The 27,161-nt window shown below is 39.7% G+C and overlaps 1 protein-coding gene across 8 annotated transcripts in view; it reads right to left on the minus strand.

Annotated features, from left to right (window-relative positions):
* LOC131139316 (CUB and sushi domain-containing protein 1-like) overlaps window positions 1–27,161 on the minus strand; it is a 373,565-nt gene that overhangs the window by 70,100 nt on the left and 276,304 nt on the right. For all 8 annotated transcript variants that reach the window (XM_058088813.2, XM_058088812.2, XM_078795676.1 and 5 more), the window contains exons 25-32: window positions 26,388–26,544; window positions 24,927–25,118; window positions 22,156–22,282; window positions 21,227–21,438; window positions 18,110–18,301; window positions 12,437–12,575; window positions 9,686–9,873; window positions 7,210–7,404 (exon numbers count right to left, since the gene is read on the minus strand). In XM_058088813.2, coding sequence (XP_057944796.2) covers window positions 7,210–7,404; window positions 9,686–9,873; window positions 12,437–12,575; window positions 18,110–18,301; window positions 21,227–21,438; window positions 22,156–22,282; window positions 24,927–25,118; window positions 26,388–26,544 — 1,402 coding nt within the window. The remainder of the gene's footprint in view (window positions 1–7,209; window positions 7,405–9,685; window positions 9,874–12,436; window positions 12,576–18,109; window positions 18,302–21,226; window positions 21,439–22,155; window positions 22,283–24,926; window positions 25,119–26,387; window positions 26,545–27,161) is intronic.

Below are 27,161 nucleotides of genomic sequence, written 5' to 3' on the forward strand. Positions count from 1 at the left end.
AACTAATTAAAGAAAACACATTACATTTTTGCAAAAGATGTTAACATTGCATCCTTCTAAATTTGATGTTCAACACTCTACACGGTGCACCTTATTTCATGTCAGCTAGTGAGGCAATTCCATTGCAACATCAAGAAAAGAGGATTTCAAAAGTTGTTTCATTTTCCATGCACCAAAGTGATATTTCTCAGACACAGCTTTAGTAAATGTTTTGGAATCTCAGACAAACCTCTGGCCGCGACAAATCGCTATGTTATGGACTTGCCTTCACTCATAATCTACCCATAGGTCACTGGATGAATTATGCAACCACACTAGTGAGTCCAATCCTAATTTCACACAGACAACCAGCAGAAATCAGCTGGGCAACCCCGTGTATAGTTGTTTACAAATGTGAAGCACATAGCATTTGGATAGAAACACACTTAATACTGATTTTATAATAAGCTGTTGAAGAAATACCTCAATCAAATATGTTTCTGCCACTATATAATACACTTGATTGAATGAATATTTTTATTTTCCACTATATTTCTGAATCCTAATTATTGCTATGGTGTGTTACTTATTTTGATGTTTTCAACCGATGTTGTGGTTAAAGGGCTTTATAAATAAAGTTGCTATGGTGTGGGCAGTCTGAACGTTTGAAGTACAACACAGTCGACCATAAAACTAGGATGTTTATGCTTCGGGTGACCAAACATCCCATTTTCCTAGGACATGTCCTGTTTTCATGTCCAGTCCTGGCTTTCTTTTATAAAAAATGACTATAAATGTCCTGGTTTTCATTAAATTGAAAAGTTGTGATTAAATCCATGAGAGGCTGCTCTGTGGGTGGCTTTTTGAATTGGTTCTTGCAAAAAAGCCGCACAAAGCCAAAGAAAAAGCAAACCAGATGCACAAATCTAATCCACTTGCCAAGTTGAAGTCTGATAAAATCTGGTACGATACATTTTAGGAAGATGTTTTTAGTGGGAAACACAAGACCCATTGGACTACAAACCAGAACAGGATGCAGTACCGTAATAACAAAGCCAAAAGAAAAGCGTGGCAAGGACTACAGTACGGTATATCTGTTGGCTAGAATGTGAGGAATGTGAGACTTTCCTGTGCATACTCCCCGCGAAAGTCTGCTTTCTCAAGAGGTTCAGTCTTCTGAAATTGTATTTTTAATCCTTTGCTCAATCAATGACACAGTTAAATAAATCTATGATGGTGAATCTGAAATTGTCTGCCACTTGGTGAGTCTTTATTAGACATAAAATAACGCTGACAATATGATTTTATTGGAATGGTACACACAGTGGGTGATAAAGATGGACATTGCACCTTACTTTTTAGCTAATCAGTCTAAAATTGTATTTGAGCATAATTTGGTAACTAAAGTCACCTGGGATATGCCACAGCTCACCCTCGACCCTAATGAGAATATGTATGGAAATGGATGGATGGATGAACATTATAAAATAAATCAATATTAAAATATAATATAATTATGGTGAAAGCCATTTCCCTCCATTCTGAAGTTCCAATATTTAAGAAGTATAGCCACCCTAGTCCACCAACAATTCTCACAATGAAATATGTATTGATGAGCATTGATGATCAGTTAGACATGGTCATGAGTGGATTGCACACCAAATTATCAAAGCATATTGAACTCTAACGTTGTCCCATCTATTTATTCATCATCACTCTCCATTATACTACAATAGTTACTATTATTACTGTATTTACAACGTGTCAGTGGTTGTACCTCATCAATCATGCATACACTATTTGTCATTTTTGCATTAGATGTATGTTTGTGTAGAAAAAAAATCTCAAAGAAGTATGGATGTGACAAGATGTTCAATAATGTGGTTGTAGTTTGCATTGCACAGAGTCAGCTGGGATAGGCTCCAGCTGATAAGCAGTAGAATGCAAATGAATAAATGCATTAGTGAGGGCACCAAGCACACAATAGCCATTAGTGCCCGTGTCCTTGAGGGCAGAGATCCCTCAGCAACTAAAAACTTTCAAAAGCAATGATAGAGAAATAGACCTTGAATGAATATATTATTCAAATACTTCCATTCTACCACATACAACACATGAATATGATACATGTACAGTGGATCCCTTTTTTGCTCGGGTTAGACTGTAAGCTGGATTTACTCTACAAGTGGTGGATTTATGATTTAGTTCTCATGTGGTCCAAATAAAGTATAAATAAAGATGGAATCATTTCAATATCGACAGATGAAAACAAAGACTCTTTTGTTCTTGTTGTTCAGTCGAGTAGTAGTTTAACAGTATTTTGGAGGTATGCACATGTGAGTTGCCCCAAGTGTTTAGTAAAGTCAATCATAATAATGTCATACCACACATGGGTAATACAGCAAATTGACAATCAATGAAGTCTGATATAGGCAGAGACCTGCTGTATTAATCTAGTCTTAAACGTGCAATAATTTGGAACTGTGCAGGGCCCTGTCCATTCACTGCACCTGAGCACTTAAAAAAGCATTCGGAAAATAACATCTCTGCACCCGTACAGGGTTATAATGATTTTAGCATAAGAATGATGCTCACTTGGAAAATACTAGTAGTTGAACACAGTGGAAAAAATACCGTGTTAAAATTGGTTTTGTTGCTATTTGCAAGAGAGCTGTTGCACGCATTGGCCTCCCCTGCCCCACGACGCTGTCCTGCTTCCAGTTTGCTTCATAAACCAAAAGAGTAATCATCCGCTCCTCTTGATCCTCTGCACTGAGTGATATTTCTGCATTGATTCTCACTGTGCTGCTGCATTTAAACCCTCCGGTCTGGAGGTGTGTTCTTGATCTACCCACAATCCCCCAGTGGTGTTGCTGCAGGCTCAGGTGTCAAAAAGCCTCCACACAAATGTGCTTTGATCACTCACGCTCACACACACACACATACACACACTTTTGAAGACTTACAGTCTTTCAATCTGCAACAAATACACTTTTTCTCTGGTGCAACGTGAACATGGTAAAAGGAAAAAGTCTAAAAATGTCCCAAAGTGTTAGAAGGTTATGTTGCAGCACCTCCTGCAGTTTTCTGAAAACAAGCTAATAAAATTGTTATTGTGCCTTCAATTTTCCTGGGATTAGATTCATCACAGGAAAGAAAATAACCTCAAACTCTTGAGTGCTGCACACCCACACTTCCACAAACAGCCGGCAATTATTACTGTCACAAAATAATGATGAGGTTTGTTTAAAAATAAAGCACAGTCAGTTAAGCTCCATGAAAATAAATTAAAAAAACAGTGGCTATATCACCCTCATGAGCCAATGCAGAATTTTCCATAGAAAATAATAGAAATTAAGATTACCTGCTATTGCGATACAATCTATACTGCTTAGCTCTTTATGTAAGATACACCCTGGACTAATTACACTCACCTTCACACTATCACCAAGTTGCCACAAACCCTACACTGGCTGCAAGGAAGTCAGCCAAGTGAACCACTACACAGTCACTCGACAGTACGCTTATATACAGTAATCCATCGTTTATTGTGGTTAATTGGCTCCAGATGTGACCGTGACAAATTAATTTCCACAAAGAGTGATTCCTTTGTTAGAGATAGATGGCTATCATTTCGTAGACCAGGCACAACTGCCTTGTGCCACACCTACGCCACGGCAACAGGGTGTGGCCCGCACACTTCCTTGAGCAGTGCAGTCTGGTGCAGCGCCGTGCACCCAAGCCTCCATCCCTCCCACGGGGAAGTGGCAAAGAGGCAGGAGACAAGGCGTAAGAGGGTTTAACAGCTGAGTTTTTTTTTCTGGCTGAGTTTTCACTTCTAAAATGTTGCTGCCGAGGGCACAGGCCATTTTTTTAGGGGGCCCTCTGCCTGTGAGGTTTTGGTGATGTGTTTGCACTGTCCGCCTGTCAGCCAATTTACCATTACGCAGGCTGCGCTTCGCCTGCGCCCCTCAAATAGACCAGGTCGGAGCTGGCGGGCTCTTTTGTCACAAAATTGTCACTGTGCCAAGCTGTGGACTCCTCTTCTGGTGCACCTCCATGCCCACCTCAGCGCAGTCCAGTCTACCAAATTACCAAATTGGCTGCGAGCAACAGCAAGCGACGTCAGAGGTACAGAGTGGAGTTTTATCTTGCCGTGGGTTACGGCTGCAACAGCAGCCCGTGTTGTTATTCTTAATATTAATAACAATTATCACTACTATTATAAATACATTTTGGTAAAACCTTACATACTGTACAATTTGGTTTAATATGCATATATTTTGGCTAATAACAAGCCACATTTGGGCGACCACAAAACAGCATGGTTTATTAATTAATATGCTTGAAAACCGTGACACCAATAAATTAGAAGGGCGCTGTGGCGAGCGATGACTATGCATGCAGTGTCGATGCATGCATTGACACTCAATAACGCACAGACACACAGCTATGTATAAACTTTCTTTGCAGGAGTCAAATTTGGGCCAACTGCTCACAGGCTACTCAAACAGTATTCAAGTATTCATAAGTGTACATATATGTACTGTAGCTGTATGTGTGTATGTGCATGTGTACCCTGCCTCTAGGCGGCACTGTATAATAGCTCCATCTTTCCTTCCCTCTCTCTCTCTCTCTGAAACACTATACAAAAGAAGAGGACGAGAGAGCGAGAGAGAGAAGCCCATCAACAGTCACCGAGAATTCCCTCTTTCTTGCAACAGCTCTTAGTTACCATGGGAACCAATAAAAGAGCATTTTGAGATGGGAGGTGTGTGTGGGAGAGAGAGCAGCAGAGAACAACACACAGCAAATCAGACAGACAGGAGCAGCACAAGAGTGAGAGAGAGCGAGGATGAGAAGTCGTTACATGCAGAGGGAAAGAGGAAAGGTGGATGTGCGAGGGGGCGAAAGGCGAAGTGAGAGGAGATGGAGGGAGTGTAAGTGGAGCTGTATTATTTAAGGGGGTCTCAACCTGTCTAATGAGCTTGGTCTAGGAGCCCCCAGGAGCTGGCCCAAGACAGAGTGACGGAAAGGGAAAAAGAAGTGGATAAAGTATGTGGTAAGAAAAGTAATTGTGGAGAAGGAAACAAGAAAGAGAAAAAGAAAGAAGGAAAACAAAAACCATGCATTCAGACTTATATCTGAACAATCGAAGGAGACAAATCATACTGTTTCTTGTACCACATCACATTGCAAGTCTAGTTAAGGAAGTGATGATGACTGGCCATATAGGAAACACTTTGGGTCACCGGTAGAGCCTGCCCCCTCCATTTCAATAAAGAGGGAATGGGAACCACTACTGTAAATGTAAACCAACACACTGTTCTACTGTTCAACACACACAGTGACTACAGTGGCCTTAAGAGACAGAAAAACACTAATAATGGAAAAGTTCAGTTGTGCTCGCTCAGTGAAGCTGTCTTTAAGTATTCTTCATTAGTCATTGTATTAGTCATTTTCTATCAGGTATGCTGGAGCCTATCCCAGCTGATTTTTAGGACTGGACTGGTCACCAGCCAATCACAATTGTTTATTATCCTTCAGTTAAAGTATTATATATAGTATCAGTTTGTCTGCTGCACAGTTGTCAGTTGTTTTATCATTCATTCATTTTCTATACCACTCGCGGGCATGCTGGAGCCTATCCCAGCTCTCTTCAAGTGAGAATGGGGTACACTCTGGACTGGTCGCCAGCCAATCACAAGGCACATATAGACAAACAACCATTCACACTCACATTCATACCCATGGACAATTTGGAGTCGCCAATTAACCTAGCATGTTTTTGGAATGTGGGAGGAAACCGGAGTACCCAGAGAAAATCCACGCATGCACGGGGAGAACATGCAAACTCCACACAGAGATGGCCCAGCATGGAATCGTACTCGAGTCTCCTAGCTGTGCTAACCACTTGTCCACGGCACAGCTATTCGTTATTCTAATTGTTGTATTTATTCATCCATTACTCATCTATTAACAATACAATTACACATTTTTTTCTTTCTTTCTTGTGGAACATGCAATATTGTTGTATGCATTGGAGTTTTTCTGTATGTGACAATAGTACGAGAAAAACAGCATCACTAAATCATAATTGTACTGTCTACTGACTACAATCAATAACAATTTTAGTGCGAGTCTGCCTCTGGTGGCCAATAACAGTAGAGTTCTTTGGTTTGGCAAACCTTGTGGTATTCTGTGAATAACCCATCCTGTGATGACAAAATCAATACTGTTTGATATTTCAATAGTTCACTCCAATAATATCAGCTAATCAGCTGAAATCTGGTGAGTGAAATTGATCAATTTGGAGAAGAGTTATTTTACATTGACTGGAAAAGCGAAACAACAAAGAACATGCCATAGCGTCTTTGTCCTTGTGAAGCATCCTTTTTGTGTGTGTGCTTTGAACTACAAATGACAGTGGTTTTGTGTCTGAAAGAGCTGAACAGAAATCTAAAGTTGGTAAGTGGTGATATTATCTCGATAAAACGTTGATGGATGTGAACATGAGATAAAACCACTTTAGTTATTTGCTGCTATTCTCAAGTACCTTCCCCCTCCCTCTTTGACAGCCTATCAGACTTTATAAAACACAGCGGTGGCTGAGATTTAATTAAAAGTGTTTTATTGTGTTCATTTTAAAATCCCTCCTTTATTGCTACCCACCACTGATTTGTGGCTCTTTCATATTTGTGACTTCGATGCTCACACACACATGCACACACACTTCATATGACAAATACAGTGCAAATGGACATTTGGCAGGTGCCACTTCTTTGGCTCTGTCAGCCATTAATCAAATAGACAGTTGTGACAGTTTAGCCTTCCAATCCTTGACAGGATCTGTCTCCGATTTATACTCACACACACACACACACCACATATGCACACAATAAAGCACACATCACTTGGACCATAATTTAGGAATATAACACCAGAATAGGGACAGAACACAGACAATTGCATGCACTGGAACAAGGCTGTACTATATGCAGTAATAAAGATGTTTCCATATATATGACATGGTAAACAATAACCATAATAATAAAGTTACATTTTATGCACCGTATATATCTCTGTGTTATAGTTCATCCAAATGTGTTTTATGCTGTTGAGTTCAGGGATATCAAGTCTCATCCAAGCATGACCAAAGCATGGAATTGTACATAATGTCTTGGTAAGACAAAGTGTGTAACAATGTGGTTGTGCATGAATTAGCCCTACCTTTACAGGACGGTAGAGCCTTATCCCACACCGGCTTCCCATCGCGCCCCATCACACAGGTTATGGTTTCCCCGCCCATTATTGTGTAGCCATGGTGACAGTTGTAGGACACCTGAGATCCCAGTTTAAAGTCATGTCCGGTCCGACTAGCGTTCATAATGTTACCAGGATCAAAACAGGCCTCCCTCGGTTTTTCTGTAGAGAAAGGAAAGACACTTGAGAAATGAAGTTGGGGTAGAACGAGGGGACTATAACCACTTTCGTGTCAAAACATTTTAGAAATCAAATAAAATCAAACAAAACTGTGTCTGTCACAATGGTATACTCAAATGCCTTCTTGTCCAAGACTTGACTATACTGCATATTATGTAATTAGACCGGATGCTATAGTATCTAGCCAAGCTTTAGATGAAACACATATAACTGACAGGGGTCCACACCGCATGGAGCGTTTCATATTAAATGGAATTCATGAGCAACCGCCAATGGCGTATCAGGGGAAGAGATGTGCTTGATGTTGCAGTAGTAACAGTTTTATCAAAACCAAGCGACAGGTCTTGACTAAAGAGGAATAAAGAACACTAATGGAGGCTTTCATTAATGTAAATCATGTTTTACTCCTCTCCTGATTGAGTTTAGCAAGCCAGCACTATGTAGTTTAGTCTGTATTTGGTGATATGATTAGATGTGACAGAAACAAACACTTTATATGAGATATGCGCTCTCTTACATTTCTATGTTGTCATAGAAGAGGAAGGGCCTAATGGGGGTAAATGACAAGAAGCAAGAGCGATGGAGTAGAAGTCAAACAATGTCAAAAACTGTCAAAGTCTAAATGACTCAGTGTTGGCCCGGGCTGTTTGCTTTTCCCATGAAGAATGAGAAAAAAAGAAAATGGAGAGATGGGAGCAGGGGCTGGTAGGCAAGACGCAAGTGAAAGAGGGAGATGATTAAGGTTGCATTTTAATTAGAGCGATGGCAGATGAAAGGTAGTGAATTAATGACAAAAGTACAGAGGTGTGAGGTGTCGTGGCGAGACAGACAACAGAGGGGGAGATAATCGTTTTTAATTACAGATAAATGGAGTGAGAGGCACACATTTTTTTATATAAAACTTGACAGAGGAGATCTAGTCTGCAGTCAGGCAGTGAAGTAATAATCAGCTTCACTTTGACAATAGCTGTTAAATCACCGGCAGTCAAGCAGCTTCTGTAAAACCAGGATGAGTCACAATCTGTGGAGGCAAACAACTCATGGGCTGACACGGAACATCATGCCCTTTCAGCTGAAAAAAAACCTCATGATGTGAGGCTGAACTGAATAGAGTTGGCATCTTAAAATATTTGTCAGTCTGCAGATAATACCTCCCCATATTGATATTTAAATCATTACCATATATAAACACTCATAATGGTCAAGGTAGGATACAGTGCATCAAGTCAATGACATCCACAATTTAAATGCTAGTGAATTACAACACAATTATTTGGGGGGGGGCAAAAAATCCAAACCTATAAGGCTCTGTGTGAAATAGAGATTGCACCGCATTTCACAAAAAAACCATCATGCCAACAGTAAAATATGGTGGTGGTAGTGTGATGGTCTGGGGCTGTTTTGCTGCTTCAGGACCTGGAAGACTTGCTACGATAAATGGAACCATGAATTCTGCTGTCTACCAAAAATGACCATCTGTTCCGGACTTCAAGCTGAAACTAAGTTGGGTTCTGCAGCAGGACTATGATGCAAAACACATCGGCAAGTCCACATCTGAATAGCTGGGGAAAAAAAATGACTCTGTAGTGGTCAAGTAAAAGTCCTGACCTGAATCCTATTGAGATGCTGTGGCATGACTGTAGAAAGTCGGTTCATGCTTGAAAGCCCTTCAAAGTGGCTGAATTACAACAATTCTGTAAAGATGAGTGGGCCAATATTCCTCCACAGCGCTGGAGGAGACTCGTTGCAAGTTATTGCAAATGCTTGATTGCAGTTGTTGCTGCTAAAGGTGGCCCAAACATTTATTAGGTTTAGGAGACAATCACTTTTTCACACAGGGCCATGCAAGTTTTGATTTTTTTCCCCTTAGTAACAAAACGTTTCCTTTGACAACTGCATTTTGTGTTCAGTTATGAGTAATAATTTTATTACACTAATTACACTTATTACAATAATTTTATTTACACTGATGATCTGAAGGGGGCAAAAACTTTTTAATACCACTGCAGATACTCTATAGCAACTACCACAAAGTTGCACTAATAAGCCAGAGACTTAATTATTTAGTTGTACTAATTCCAAAGATCTGACAGATTCCTGAAATGGACTGTGTTTGGATTGCAAAGGCCCACTGTACCAGTAGTGTGGTACTCCAGCTGTACTATTAGGCAGTCAGTATTCTGCATGATACATCTCAGTCCTTACCTATGAAATGTTAGTACTAGTTGAGAAAAAGGCAATGATGCAACGACAAAGCTTTTACCTCTGAACTCGATGGCAAAGCCAGACATTCCCAGAGAGGCATCTGATCGAAATGCCAGGAAGAGACTGTTACCACTGCTCTCGATGCGCTCGGGGGCCTGGTTACCTTGGAGACTCGCCAGCAGTGGCCCATTAGAGTTTTCTCCCTCATAGATGTGCAAGAAGTCATAACTGGGCTCCATATTAAAACTGACAGAAGCAAAATATAGACAGAAAATTATGGTTAAAACAGACACTTTCATACAATATAATCTCCTTGCCATCACGTTGACAGTGACGTGGGGTCAGTGGAGGCATGTTAAGATAAAATATATATGAATATTTCCCATTATCCCTATATTATACATGTATGTTCTGGATGCTTCTAACCCTTTTAAATATTGAAAACAACTGACATTGCACATTTCCTGATCAAATACAGAGCAGAAACCTAATGTGAGGCTGACGCAAGCGTTTCTTGGATGCTCATCAGAAGGTGATCCTAGCTTTACAACAAAGTATCAGAACTTTTCCTGGAGGATAATAGCGTGCATGAACTTCATTATACAGATCCTAGGTGAAACCACAAATGAGGAGTCAGTGCCTCACCAGCCATGAACCTCACTGCGCGTCACTGAATATTAGAAACAACATCAACATTCTAGCCAAATCTGTGATATTATGAGAGGCTCATATCTTTCGTTTAGTATTGAAAAGAATCCAACTCAAACCTATAAATGGATGTAAATAGTCAGTCAATTTGTGCACATTTACATAGATTTTAGCAAATTTACATATAAATTATAATAGTAGCAATACACCCCGACAGCAATTACACTATGTTATGTCTTAGCAGCCACCTGCCATGCACACATGATGAAACACACAAACAAAATACACACAATACACATACTACATGTTTACATTTGTTCTGATTCCCCATCTGTCAAGTTAAGCCAACACTCTCTCTGTTTGATTCAAAGTCATGTGTCGTGTCAGGTGTGAACGCAAAGTGGAAGCAAAAGCAAAATGTTCCACTGTAAGCAATATTCCTATGTCCACATTTTTATTCTGTTGATGTGTTATTGATTTGAATTTGACAGAGGCCATCACTGTCCTCAGTAGAGGTCTGAGCTAGACTGAGTGTCATTCCAGTCCCAAGTAGGAGCTAATAAATAGGGGCTCACAAGAAAATACACCGTACTGGGTTAATGAAAACGATATTTCAACATTTGTTTCGAAAACTACAGTGACAAGATCCTCTGGTCGGTGGATCTTGGCAGTACGGACCAGTGTCGGGAGATTTTGGAGGACTGGACATTGATTCAATGCAATGTAAAAAATATTTTTAAATGATTAAACATCACCAACTTCCTCACAGAGTGCAGCTAATGCAATATGCACAGCACAGCTTTCTTGATAAATGATTTGCACATACTGGTAATTTAAATTCTAGCTTGATATTTTTGAACCTTTCATTTAATGGGTATTGGCACATTTCTGACAACATCATCTGTTATCGGATAATACCTGCCTGTAATCACCTAATGCAATCATTTGCAAAGTTAACGTAAGCCCTGTGAATGCTAAGGCTCTGTATTCATATCTGATTTGGAAAGAGCTTAATGGAACATAAGCCCTTTGGTAGTGACAAAGCATTAAAAGCGATCCATACCAATACATTTTTCTTGAGCGCCACATTCTTAGTATAAATGTCATAAAATGAAAATGCAGACAGAGCGCTCACATTCAATAAAGATCAAATCTTAGCGTAGCATTCCAGTTACAAAGGTCAGTGTACTCATTACATATGCTAATTTAGTCATGGAGCAATGGATTTCTATAACATAACACCACCGTGGTTTTGCTGTAATTAGTAAAAAAATAAATAAATAAAAAAAATATATATATATAATTTGAAGGTAAAGATTATAATGCTACAATTTGGTTACAGTTATTTAGTTTGTATCGGTTGCACGGTTGAGCTTAGAAAAATGTTATGTTTGTTTTATTTCCTTCAAAAACAAATTTGTCTCATTACTGATAGAGGTCTATTTCAGCTCAAATTATCCAACACAATTCTAATTACACACAGGAATTTGATACTGCAGTACACACGCGATTCACAAAACAACAAATCTAATTAGGACTTCTATTACAGACTCGTAGAAGTGAGATGAGACATGCCACGCCACTCCCCCTTTTTAGGCCGAACAACATAGGAACATAGACATTTATTGTACAAGCTGTACAAGCATTAGTAGGTGAAAAAATGATATTTTGGGGTCAAGGAGGGATAACACCTTAAAGAAAAGAATGTTTTGATCAATCAGTGAAAAAATGTAGTCAATTCACCAAGGACCTGATCAAAAAAAATCACAACAACTGCTGGCATTACAAGAACAAGCGAGATCTTTGGTGCACAGTCCAATTTTACTTCACATTTCAACTCAGACAATTTAGGTTTTAAAACATTGAATGTCGCTTTCATCTAAATCAAATATACCTGTGCCTCAAAAATTCTTAACAATTCCATTCAGAGACCAAATCTGAGGACATGTTAATATTGAAAAGAAACCTAAAATGGAGCTAAAAGGATATGCACTCCTATTTAGGCCTAAATATTTCAAGACTAAAATCACATGTTTGAAATACGAGCAGAAGTGTTTCTGCAGACACAGAATTCCACTTGCAGGTGGATAGCTTAGCATGCATGTGACAGTTACATTTTTATTAAAAGCCACCATGGTCATGGATATTTTGGGTTGCCTACCTTTTGAAGATGAGCGCAATGACAAAGTCTGGGTTGACTCGGATTCGCCAATCACACTCTTTCCCCGGAGGGTAAGGCTGAGGGTAGTTTGGAGACAGGATCACTCCAGAAGGACTGCTGACGTTACCTCCACAGGTTGCTAGGGAGAAAACCCCAAAATAGAGAGATGAACATTTGGGCCTTTGGAGCTGCAGGGAGAATCACCCTTGAGCGAGCATCCTCGCCCGCAAATATTAGCACAGGAGAGAAAGGGTTAGGTACTGATGGGAGGTGTGGCTGCGGTTGCTGAGGAGACAGAAGAACACCTAGTGGATGACTGATATTGCTTTCACAGATGCACACAGCAGGTAAAAAGAACATGCGAGACAAAGACTGTGAAATTTTGAAACGGATTGTGGCTGGTCTAGCAGTAAAAAAAAAAAACAAAATCCCCCTGGTGGTCCTGTTATCCTGCAACAACAAAATAAGACAATTATTAGCACCGGCGATCAATTCAGGCACCATTGCACAGACAAGAAAGAAGACTTGGAGAAGAGTCCTGGAGAAGCGGGTGGGTTTGAATGAATTAGCAACGGTGAAGTAGAGACAAACAAAGGACTGAACCACACACAGACAAACACTTCACTATATAAACTGGTGTGTATAATGCTGCTCCCGGGAGATATATAATACCACAAAGAAACAAAGACAAGACACAAGGTGATTTTAGCTGTGGAAAGTCAGTGGAGGAAGAAAGCCATGTTTGCATAAAACGTAGGAATCGCAACGATGCCATAATACGGATGAAAACCATGAACAATGCCGCAATGTTCCTGAACACTAAGCATAACTTAAAAAAAAAAACATTACATTAAAACATTGCATACAAAAACGCACTTTTGTACACATTGTTTCTTTGTGGTGTGTACTTGTTTGTTAAATATTCCTGACTGTACACAGAACTGACAAATTGACCAAACATTGGATTGCAGTTTTTATATCATAGACTGCATACGTCATAATATTGAAGTGATTTTACGTTTTTATTACCTCATACAGTTCAGTACTTCCTTCTAGTAGGCTGGACCAGTAAATCTGCACAAGCCTTTCAGAAAACTTTCTGGATAATTATTTTTCTCCCCTGCACTGACTCTGCCATCCTGCATTTGATGATTGCAGAAGGAAATACAGACTGGGAATAACTTGTTTATTTCTGTGAGGAAATCAAGTGTGTCAGAGGGAGTTGTTGAGACTAAATAAAGGAAAGCACACCTGAGAGTTGGAGGGTGGAAAACCAACCGCAGAAGTGGAGTGTTAATGCAATGTGGAGTGGGTTGCAGAAATTAACTGGGCACTTGGTAGCAGGTGGCTTGGACGGTGATAATAATGATACTGTATATTAAAAAAAAATAGACAAACTAGGATCTGACAGTGAGCAATGATCTGAATTGTAGTTTTCGAACAGTGGATTTCAAAGTGTAAGGTGGGCCTCTCCTGGAAGGCATCAGAAAACCTAAGGCCCAAACAGAATGCATGCGGAACCAAGCGGACCTTCCCAAGCACGGTGCATGCTAATCTCTAAATTCACTACCATGTGGACTCTGCTGTGTTGCTTGGTGTAACCACTGATGTAAATCAACCCATTTTGATACCAATCTGTAGCCATCCTGTTGAGCGATGCCACCCGTAGTGTAAAAATAGCGGAGCTCGGCACCCAACAAGATCACAAAAAAATTCAGATGACATCCGAAAGTACTTTTTCAGCTTCAATATATCTATCATGTCCTTCACCAGTATAGCATAGTCAATTTTGAGACTGCAAGCACCTTTAGGGCGTACTCACACTAGGGCAACCGTTCAGTGTCTGGGCCCACTTTACACCTAAAAGACTGAAGGTTGACTCGTATGAGTGCACAGGAGTGGCCTGGTTCAATTCCATGCTCAAGCACATACACTTGCGTGGCGTAGCAGAGTTATAGAATGACTGGATTGAGATTTCATAATATAAATACAACACAAGACTCCAAATGAGCTGAAATTAAACAGTTGTGTAATTAATGTCCTCCACACTCCAAACCAATGATAGTGGCAACATTATACAAAATACATACTGTAATCAGAACGACTCCAAATAAGGATGAACGTAGTTCACATATTAAGAAAATTTGTTGCAATACAGCAGAATCAAATTAATCATTTCATTAATGTACTTAATTAAAGCAAAACAAAAAAATAAAAGTAATACATTCGTTTTCAATCCCATCTTTTCAAAGAGGTAAAACTTTGTATGTGTACACGAAAGGCCTATTTCTGTCAAATATTGTTCAAAAATCTGTGTAAATATGAGTCAGTGAGCACTTCTCCTTTGGCGAGATAATCCATCCACTTCCCAGGGGTGGCATATCAAAATGCTGATTAGACAGCATGATTATTGCATAGGTGTGCCTTAGGCTGGCCTCAATAGAAGGGCACTCCAAAATGAAGACAGGTCGAGACCCAGATGAGGATGACGGGCATGCAGATTAGCTTCTCTGAGACAGTTTCTGACAGTTTGTGTAGAAATTCTTTGGTTCTAGTTGCAAAATGATCTGTGGCAGCAGATGTCTGGGTGGCTGGACGACCTTGGAGGTGAAGGTGGTGGATGAAGATCCTGGTCTTGTGTGGTTACATGTGAGGTTGTGAAGTTTGGATCTATTGCCAAAATCTCTGGAATGCCTTTGGAGACGGCATATGGTAAGAAATGAATATTCGTTTCACAGGCAACAGCTTTAGTGGAAATCCCTGCAGTCAGCATGCCAATCGCATGCTCCCTCAACAATTACAACATCTGTGGCATTGTGCTGTAAAATACAAATGCATATTTTGGAGTGGCCTTTTATTGTAGCCAACCTAAGACACACCTGTACAATAATCTGCCAAGAGGAGATGGACGAAGTGGCTGGGGAGAGAGAAGTCTAGGCTTCCCTGCTTCGGCTGCTACTCTCATGACCCAATACTGGATAAACGGTAGAATATGGAATGGATGGATGAAGAAGTTCTCCCTAACACAGATTTGTGAACTTTTTGAATACGCCTTTTGTGTTCATAGAAAGTTTTGGATCTGAATTTATCTCATGAAACATGGCAGCAAAAACAAAAGTGCTGAGTTGATACTTTTTTTGTGTGTAAATTAAATAAAGGTTTATTAAAGCTGCATTATGTTCTCTATGGGGCTCACTGTGTCACACTTTGGAAACCCCTGTTATAGAAGAGTTCTATTCACTGCTACCAACAATAGTTTTCCCTTCACTGCAAAGATCATCATCATCATCATCTTCCTACCACGGCTTCTCAACTGCCCAGAATGAGTTTCAAGTGGGGCTATGCATATTCATTTCCTTATAAATCTATGATCTCCGAAATCCAATTACAATGTACTCAGTGCTGTTTACTTGAGCAACATATAAAAGTGATTGCACAGCTGACAGTTTCTCTGTGGAAAAATTAAAAACGTGCACCATTCCATTCGTGCTGAGATTTATCCCACCTATGAGGGACCCTGTCATCCAGTAATCCCTCAAAACTCAATCCAACTCACATCAGGTTCCAATCTCACTCATGAACATTGATTATGGAGCTTTATCTGTGTGACATGATGCTAAAACTTTAGTCAGTTTGAGCTTCACTGGATGAATTTGACAGCCCACGCTGAACATCACGACCAATAGTCAACTAAAAGAACCTCACAAATAAGAATGCAATTAGATAATGCTGGCAATTTCTCAATTTGGAAAGCTACACATTTATATGTGGCACAACATCCTTCAAGAAGAAGGTAAAGTTCAAACTTTGTAACTTAAGAATGAATAGACAAATGAAACAATAAATTGGGCTCATTCAGCAAGTCAGACAGGACAGCAGCGTGAAAGGAACATATTAGAAGTATGCAAGAAAGACGTATATTTTAAATCGTGAGTATAAAATAATTCCACAGTGCAGACATACTCAGGTAGCAAGCTTTTTGCTGCGTGGTGCACAGCATCACTTGCACGTCGATATTATCATTAGCGCTGTTACCGATATTTCATTTTTACATCAATATCAGTCAGCCGATATCATTAGAAATCCCTATTTTTAATTGGAGTTCCTTTTAGTCAACAATTTTAATCCGTGTAAGACTGTGATCAAAATGCCAGGACACAAGTAGAAAAATGACTCAATGTGGAGCAGAGACAGCACATAAACTAATTGTGTGAGAAATTGAAAAATTTATCTTCCCACAGCCCCAGCTTCACCAGCCCATATTTCAGTAAACAAACATCACCTTGGACACTTGAGCATAAAACTGGATGAGATCTATAAAAAAGAGCATCTGTAGCAAATCTGCAGGGTTGTGGGGGCCTGCTGATGAGTTATTTCAAGTCACTGCTTCTCCTCCTGACATATCTTAAGATCCACATTCAGGCAGCAAAAATAAGGGCACATTTTGTTACTGTAGAGTCTGTTTTCAAGAGATTTTGTATGGAATGGAATGTACTAGAATTGATCATAAAAGTACAATATATATGTTGTATTACTTGAAAATTTAAATAAAATTGGCATGCTTTGACTAGGTACTATTTGAAATTCTGACAATATGAACATCAATGTCTTAAAAAAGGACAGATCAGACTTGATTATGGCATTGGGTTACTCATCGTAGAGTATTTGCATTTTTACTGCAGCATGTATACGGCACATTGACTGTGTTTTTAGAGGTCGCACATGCGCAGACACAGAAGGAGACAAACTAGGAACACAATACAGTGTTTATTTCTGCCTTCATTCTTAAGCAATCATGTTGCACTGTTACATAATGTACTGTAAATTCTGAATTTGAGCGACCTGAATATATGCTGCAAAGAGATTTGTACATATATAGAAAGACACCTTGCAATCCTCCCCACACTGAGACGTGAGACACGTTTTCCACCGAAGTTTAACAGCTGTCGTGGTCATAATTCTCCATATGTTCAAACTTACTTGAGATTTGAAAGATGAAAACATGATTTCTGCGTAAGAATTCAAAACATATTAGCATCTACTTCAGTACTTCCTGAATCAGCACCCTAAACAACATGGGAACTGTAGTTCTTGTATCCATAAATTAGCTGCAGGGTTCAAAGTGTGTGAAAAAGGTAGAGTACACCTTTAACCTTAGTCTGTGATATTGGAGACCATCTGGCACAGCAACATAACACCAGTCAAAGGACCATTCCGCTCGCAATGTTCACACTTATGGTTTTCTTGATATAGTAAACAAAGTAAACAAAATGATGGGTTGGATATGTAGGTTATTTTCATATTGTGCTATATTTACCAGCTGCAATCCCACAGATAGCCTATAAAATATACTTTTGAAGAGCCATGATGTCACACGTGCAAAGAGAGAGAGCAGAACCAGAGACACATTTTGTCCTACATATTTGGAATTAATGAAGGCTTCATGCTGTTTGGCTTTTGGCTGGTCTAGGTTCACATTTGGGATCCAGAGTTCACTGAGACCCATGCACAGATGGTCTCGAGCTACTTGTTTGATGCAGGATTCGGATAACATTGAACAAACAAACCGTACTCGCCAATCGACAAACTTTACACTTAATTTACTCGATGTTCTTCATTCATCTTATCAAAAGAAGACATTTTAATTCATTTCATTGAGTACTGTACACTTACCCATGCATGTTGGAGGGTCAGGCTGCCAGTAGAACCTGTTATCCATGCGGACACATGTGATGGTATCAGGGCCTTGGAGGTGATAGCCAGGGTCACACTGGAACGTCATACTGTCACCGGGCTCCTTACTGTCCCCATATCGAGAGCCATTTACTGGGATGCCAGGGTCATTGCAGGTTGTTGCTGTTGTGGCTACACAATGCGAGACAGATATTGACACAGAGACACTCCAACACAACAATATTATCTGTCTGAAAACAACAAACTACAATTTAGAGACACACAATAGTCCATTATGTGGTGAGTCCAAAAGGCTTCCAGTCAGCATATTGACAATGCAGAGGGAAATGTTGTATTGACTATAAATAACAGCAGTGACACATATTGAGATCCATTATAAGTAAAAAGGCCAACATCCAGTTGTAGTTGTATATATTTTTTAATATGCCAAAAATATTGCTATAAAGTAATCAACACCAGCAATTTGAATTGAATTCAATAGGAGCTTTAAAACTCCCATTAAGACACTAAATTCAATCATCTGAGTCAAATTCACATGATCTCCTTTGGGAACCTGATTTGAAATAAGAACAACTTAGAAGTCAACCAGCATCACGGAATGGATGGTGTGACTTTGGAGGTTCCAAAATGTATGCACTGACAATGACATTGATAAGCAAACTTTCATCGTGCAGTAAATCTAAAATATATGTATGTATTTGGTGTACTATTACATCTCACCTTTACTTTGTTAAATGAGCATGGGGAATATAAGGTGTGATTTACATAATAATGGAACAAACTCGCTTTGATTAGCATATTAGTGAGTGTCAATATTTATTGTTAACATGAGGAGGATTGGTGGTCCTGCTTATGAATATTCATCACTCGTCAAGACAATAATTAACAAAATGCATCTTAATATACGGTATTCTGTAGTCATTGCATGCAAAACACTTCTGCCCGCTTCAGGTTCATCCCTTAAGGAGGCCCGGACTATATTGACGGGTCTGGTAAAGATGTCGGTGATGACTGCTGATGTGTACACTGTGTATTAAAATGTAATTGACCCAATTACAGTTAGTTACTCTGTCACAGTAATAGAATATATGCGATCAAGAATACCAGTGCTGGTGTGGACCTGTAGTAGACTGAACTGGAGTAGACTGACTGTAACCACCTAAGCACTGGGTTGCTCGACTTCACTCTACTTTCAGACGCTCCCCTGCTGGGAGCCCTAAAGCTTATTGACTGAGCCTTTCTGCAGCATCTCTCTCCATCCTCACCAAAGCTTACTTCCTTACATGCTTAAACTATGTAGATGCCTACGCAGTGGCACTGTTGTTCGAACAAATCCAATGCATTTTTAAGTGAAAGATCTGTGCCAAGGCAGGAGGACACTTTGACAACCTTCCCAGGCCTCACCATGATGTCCCCTGTGGCTTGGCCTGGGGTAATGGCATGGTGGACCATGTTTGTTGGTAAGAACTTGGATATATTTACAATAAAAAAAAATGCTGCAGCCATTAGAGTAGCCTCGAACTCGAGCTCTGATCTGACTCAAATTAATTATGTTTGTATTCTACCTTGCAGGAACAAATCCAGATAATTCTCTCAACTGCCTCAAATCAGTTATTCTATGTCCAAACGAACTCCTGGATTTACCCCTAAAATATACAGATGTCTTATATGTCACTACAAAAGCATACACGGACAAATAGTAGAAATATGCCGTATATATTACTAAGTCTTTGCAGCCACTTTTATTAGTCTGTTGTCTCTAAGACAGCTTGACTCGGTTTTTAATGTACTAGGATGGCAGTTGATGGGTTTCTATGTATGGATTAAAATACACCATGGGGGAACAATTATGTGGGAGCAAAGTCCCCCAAAAGAGAATTTATATTCCCATTCAGGCAATAAATTCATCCATCTTCCCCCGCATTGCAGGTCTAAGTGCTTCATTCCAATTCATTGACTATATCTGTTTTTTCCTATGAACATGTACTGTATTATACAATTTAACATGTGCTTTCAAGTGACACATAGCCTAAATCAACGTGTTTACATATGCTGAACACCTGAAACTTGTGCAAGCTTCCAAAACGTACATTTGCAAGGCACTTTTTTTTCCTTTGCATCATAAGGGAAAAAAAACAAGACTGCAGAAATTGTGTGACTTGATTCCTGCCTAAGTGTGCAGCAGTGGAGATGAAAAGGGAGGTTGCTCATCATAGGGACACAAACAAAAAGCTAGGTTTTAGAGACTAGGAGTATATTTTTAGTTACAATAGATACCCTTCAAAATGTTCCATCTGTGTGTGTCGCCACTGATGCAAGCACCCTGACTAGGTACTAGTGTGTGCCTGTAGTTTTACGAACACAACACAGTTATTGCGAGTGTGTTTATGCGAGTGAGCTGACATGAAAAAGTACAAATACAATGGTCTTGACTGCCCGTCTATTTTCTTACTTGGTGTGCTTGTGATTGATTTTTGCTGCCACAGTGGATTTCAGAGACACGGAGGATGATTGTAAAAGGACGGGGCAGAGACATTTTTGGGTTGAGTGGCTCAAAACTGCAAGGCCATCCTTGCACTGAAAGGGCAAGTTATTGTGCAGGTTACATTTTTTTTTCATGAGGACCAGAGTATTAGAAGGTAAAGAAATATATGGTTCCATTTTTTCACAATAAGCATGTTTCACACATGTAATTCCCGCAACCCAGTAGAGCAAAATTATTCATACCCTGGCTGAATCCTGGTGACTAATTATAATTGAATTAAAAAATATATGGGCAGAATATAAATAGGTGTATAAAGAAGGTGTACTTTTATAGGAACCTAAATGGCACATCTGTAAGCTCAAAGTTATATATATATAATATATATATATATATATTCAATAAATCCTATTAAATTCTGTGGTAATTCCAGATTATTTCCATTTAAAAATAAATCTAAACGTCACATCTACAACAACTCAGAAGGCCTGTGTAATGACAGCTGAGGGTGTTGTTTAGCTAAATTAATTGTTAAGTCAATAATTGGCTTCTTATTGCCTCTCGATTTAATTGAGCTATATAGAGTGTGACTTACCACCATTTTTTTTACTTACTGGAGAACTGGATGGAAAATCCCTGCTTGCTGATGAAGTAGTCAGCATCAAATTGAAGTGTGAGTATGTTGAAAGTCGAGTGGATATCTTCAGGCAGAGCTGGACCCGACCACTCTTTCAAAAGGATCCCTCCATCCGACGGTCCAGATGGTCCATCCCAAACTCTCAGGGTATCATGGCCAATCTCAGTGTCGAAAACGATGAAGTGGAGACTAAGGAAGAAAACAACATAAACAATTGTTCTTTATTTGATAGTTTCCATATGAAGTCATATCCATGATCAAATGCACCAAAAACACACACACTTAGGAAAAGTAGATAGTGACATACTGACTAATGTGATGTACTAACCTACACAGCAGTGCCTTTGGCAGAAAACTCTTATCCAAAATTAATGGCTGCAATAAAAACCCGACAGTCTTGTGAATTTTGAGGAGCAATGAAACTTGTTCGGCGGTACTCATCCCCAAATTTTGCCCACACTTGCAAGTACAGTGGGTTGGGCTGCCTAACGGATGATCACATCGCGAGCCTCACCACACCCTGCAAAGTGTTCATCCCCAAATGCTGCACCTCCCTAAAGCTTTTTAAAGCTCCAACCCGGTGAGACATTTTTGCAGGGTGCAAAACTTCCGTATATACAAAGACAGGAAGTCCCACACACATGGATGTTTTGAATGCTGCAGCGGGGACGGAGCAAGTGTAAAGGTGACTATAGGGGTGTTATTTCATGTCCACTCTAATAATTGTAAAAAAATATTTAGAAGGTTGTCAACAGGTTGTCCGTGCTCTAACTACAAAAATGTTCTCTTTATGAATAAGGAATCCTACTTTGTGGAATTAACTTATTACAATTGGGTTGGGAACCAATTTGCAATAAACGAGCGGCAAACGAAGGATTACTTTATTTCCAGCTTCCTGTTAATTACCTGATAGTCTTCCCAGTATCAGCCTCTATAGTCCAGGTGCAGTGCAGGTTGTTGTCATATGGGGCAGGGTATCCCGGGGACAAAATCCGTCCAGACACTGCTCCAGTTATGTGACCTCCACATTCAGCTGCAAGGACGTAATCGTCATAAACGTAATCGTCAAACATCACTTGTATCACCAAAGTGTGTGATTTACAGCTGGTATCAACTCTTGCTTCTACTTGTTTCACAGAAGAAAATATATCTTAAAACCACGAGGGAGAAAACCACAACGGTTGTATTGGATTACAGTAAACAAACTTTGCAGATGCTTTTGCTGACTTACTGCCTTCTTGGTTGTAAATCAAATTCTAATCCATCAAGACAATGTTTGAAGTGTTGTGAACAAACATTACCTCTTTTAAGATTAACAACTAAGGACAATAAGGCCTATAAATCCTCATACTTTGAATTGTTAATACTCATTCTTATTATTGTCTCCAACAGATTACTGGTATCAATAACTTTTGTCTCCAAGTCTTCTTCTTAAAGCCACATTAAGCTGTTCAACTCAATAAGAGGCTTTTCCTTTACTTTGTTATAAATTACCAAGAGGTGTGAAAGTTGACTTAAATGAGAAACAGTATGGACAGGCTTGTATCATAAAATCAACCTTGAATTGCTTAAGCTCCAGCTTTCGACTTCCAAGGTTGGCGACTGACTAGCTGTAGTATCTGTTATTCTTCTAAAGATCTCCCACGAGTGTCGCGAGTCCAGGCATAAAATAATACTCAATGTGCAAGGGGGTAGTGGTATTTCTTGTTATTGTTATTTTCATTCCAGTGAGCAGTTGAATATAGCAGCAAGTAGGAGAAAAAGACGGGGTGGTAGCACAAGGGGCATAAGGTATGATAATGAACCAGCAGATCTATGAAGATAATTAATCTGTGTCATAACAGTCTGCATTCTGCAAAGCAACCTACTGCATTGATTGGATAGGAGTGGTTCCAAAGACAGATGAGTGACAGGCACTCATATATACAGTTTAAGACCATTTCTCTCCTTTGCTAAATCTGAGAAAGTAGGGTAGTGGGGATGGTATAGAAAGCAAAAGCGCCTTATCTACATGGCAGTACAAGCAGACATTGTACTGAGCCAGACAGACAGGGAGAGAGACAAGCATAAAGGCAAAGTGACAAATGACCCACAAGAATGACAAAGGAGGAATATGCAGTGGTAGCTGTAGAGGTATTTAGCCCAGGGGCCTGCCAGCTAGTATTCTCCTGGCTGCCGGCTTACCTGAAATAAGGCAGCAACCAAGCAGCTGCAAATTAATGACTATGAAGGAACACGGGCACAAACACACACATACAAACACACATACAGTATATTAGCTAACTGCATGCACACACACATTATTTTATTCTTTGTAGTTGCCATTAGCAACCAAATCAGGCCATGTCCTGCCTCTGAGAGCACAGGTGTGCAAGCAGGTTAGAGAAAGACAATGTCTGGTTTGGGATTTGGGAATTCCAAATTAAAATGTTCCAAGAGCCCACACAGTTCCCCCCGCATTGTTGGAATGCATACAGGCCTTACTGTGTTGAATATGCACATCCAAAGTCAAGTGAAACTTCATATTTAATAGGCGGTCAGTGAACTTTGAGTGGCTACTAGAGGACACGTGTGAATAGTCATTGTAGGTCTCCTTTGCCAAATAAATCATAGCTGACTTGGTTGATGGAAATTACAGAATTAAAACTTACAGTAGTCAAGTAGTCACCAATTCTGGTCTGAACTATTGTGCACGGTATCTATACTATACAGATAGACTATAGACTGTACTATACGTCCTGATCGACTGGTTTGATGGCAACCACAGTTGATAATGTGTTGACAGGACCCTAAGAGCATGCTGTGCAGGAGGCTGTGTTGTATACAGAAATTTCTGCAGTGTCAAGGGATCAAAAATGTGATGTGTGTCTTGGCGTAGTCAAAGCTCGTGGGCACAGTGTTGTCCATCTCAGTTACTTCCGCTCTGTGTCCCATTGCTTGGTCGCTTCAGGCCCATACATCCGACTTGAATGATGGGTAAAGTGTGTGAAGTGTGTCTCTGCACCCCACCAACAAGTGGGACTGAGCAAGCCAGACTTGGCGAGGGGGAAATTCCAAGCTTTGTAGTGCCAAGCTCTCTTGTGATGAAGGTAGATGCTAAGAGCAAGGCTTTACTCCAGCATTCAGGGGGGTCTGCATCAGTAACCATATAGGAATGTGTTACATCTGATAAACAGTAAGCTATTAAAGAGGCTGAGCGGATGGGTTGAGAGCATTTGTGGTCAAAGAGCTTCATCTGGAAAACTATCAGATGAGCAACACACGGGTCAGTGCCTGAAATGTGTGGTCTTGGTCACACAGGGCAGCATTCAGCATTAAAGCACAAGCCCAGAAGCCACTTGATAGAAAAATGCTAATGCGCAGTGACAATTGATGCGTTGGTGCCCTTCGGTCATTTGGTCATTTTAAACTCTCATTTGGCTCATGGCTCCCTGGAGTATCAAACCTTCTAAAATCAAGTATAATGCGGCACCACAACCCATTCAAGAAAAACACTTGATGCACCAAAGTTGATTTCTAAATGTCTAAATGTGCTGCCTGTAATAAACATGTCTTTCTTGGTAGCCTCTTGGACCGACATCATAATCACTTGCTATATTTACGTCCTGATTGTACAAATGTTTACTCTTTAACGAGTTGAAGGGAGTTGTAATAGACAGCTTAATTCATATACTAACCAATACAGGATGGAAGTGGTTTGTCCCAAACACGTCTGTCCCCACTAAGACAGGTCAGTGTACTGCTGCCATGGAGACTGTAGCCAGGGTTGCAGGAGTAAAGGACAAAAGTGTTGGCGTAATGGCCGTCATCCTGGATTTTGTAGCCATAACTGGGGACGCCAGGTTCCTCACACCGTACCAGGTCAAAACCTAAAAGAAGACACAGGTACAATTAGGTTTTTTTAAATAATAGACTTAATACATGCAATAGTAATTGATAACAAAAATAACAAATTCCAGACTATAATCCACTACTTTTAACCCTGCGCATAAACAATGATGCAACTAATTTATGGCTAAAAGTACTACAGTTCTAATGATGCTTCAGGAATTCAGGAAGGATGTCACGTTTGGAAATCATGGGCAGCGATCATGGTTTGATCTGACAAATCTTAAATAAGTTTGATCAAGTGTAGAATTGCTACAACTTCTGCTTGGGCCATGGCAGCTGTTTAACTTCAATGAAAAAACATCGGAGCTGATGAGTGACGCTAGGAACACCAAAGTAGGTTGGATTGCAAGGTTTAAGGTGTGTCTTCTATGCCACTTGCGGTGACATGATGATTTATGATTATTTTGAGTCTTAAATCATCTGCATGGACGGAATTAAATTTATTCAAACCCTGACTATGGAGAATTGTGATAATAAGCAAAATAACTCCTATTTTTAAACAGAGATACAGTAGGCTGTTTGGCTTTTAAAAGACAAAATTTGGGCAAAAATGTGTGTTTATTTTCATTTTCTGTCAGGTACACACACTGTCTTTATCTTTTCATGGCAAAGGCAGAAAAGCTTTCTCTTTTTGAATGCAGTTGGATTGTTGAGCCTGACTCTCGCAGTAGGACTCAGCTGGGTACTTGTTTTAGACGTTTTTTTTAGTTTTTTAGTTTTTCCTCAACTTGCCTCTATTTCGGTTTGTATCTAAAGTTGCTTGGTTAAGTTGTTTCATAGACATTTGACAAGAAAGAGCTCATGTTGCGTTGGTCATTTCCGTATTTATTTATTTTTTTGCTTCTAATCAGCTGGAAAACAGCTTGTAGTACTGAACGTGGTATAGCCTTTCTTAAAAGATGCTCTTTAATCCTGATAAAAATGTGTTTGTCTTTTAAGAATTGACATCAGATGTCTGCTAGCTTACAAAGCACTTGCACTTTGGTCCCAACCCTCAGCAGAAATTGCTTGCAAATCTGAGAGCTAGTCTCTTTTTGCCTGTCAGAAGTGAAATAAATTGGTATTTTGCTGACTGTGAAATACTATCCTCAAGAGTTTTGTAGTACATGACATTTTTTTTTTCCAAAGGAATCACTTGACCATAGCGCCAAGCCAGCTTGCCCAGTAACTAAGGAAAAAGGATACTTTCTTGGAAAAAATATAAAGCAAATATTGAATTCAGGTTTCAAAACTACATTTGAACTCACTTGTGTATGTAAGGTGAAAGCCTTGAGTGGTTCCTGAGGCGTTGCTGTTGAACTCCAGCCACAAGTGATTGGAGGTACTATTGATGACATGACCCATCATGACTTCAGAGGTGAAGTTGCCAAGGAGACGAGATGAACTGTTCTCTCCATCATACACCTGTCAATCAAACACATAAAAATCTCAAAATGTGTCCAACTGTGATCAGTGTTCATGAAATCACTTCAATATAAGCAACCATAAACAGGAAGTACGGTGAGCTTCCTTTAAAGATGGTAGCATCTATTTGCCATTCAGTCATATTTTTCTTCTTTTTTTGTTCTATCGTCTGTCTCCTGAGCAAGAAATGGAGATGACATTTGTGAGAAAGGCATGTAGGAATTTGACTGCCACTCAAAAGGGAAGTACAGTGAAGCCTTGGCTAGCGTTATTCATTTGTTCCAGAAGGTCCGACTCTGACTGAAACAAATGTCTCACAGAAAAAAACTTATTCCAGCTATATTTCATAGAATTTACTTTGATTTTAATGTATTCCACTCACAGCCCGCCTACGGGTACGCCTACTCTACTGTGATTGGTCGTAATCAGCTTGTAAAGCTAAGGCACGCTCATATAAGGAAGTCCAGTTCATTGTGATGTCACATAGAGCTGGTGTAAAAAAAAGTCTCTGAAACCAAAAGTTTAGAGCCATCCCTAAAGTCTTTCAACCTCATTATTTGAAACTTTGGCATCGTTTAACACTAGAATACAACATTCTAACTACATTTATAGGTCAG

Source organism: Doryrhamphus excisus, linkage group LG13, assembly GCF_037039965.1.
Source record: "Doryrhamphus excisus strain RoL-2023G ecotype Guam linkage group LG13, RoL_Dexc_Guam_v1.1, whole genome shotgun sequence".
NCBI lineage: Eukaryota > Metazoa > Chordata > Actinopteri > Syngnathiformes > Syngnathidae > Doryrhamphus > Doryrhamphus excisus.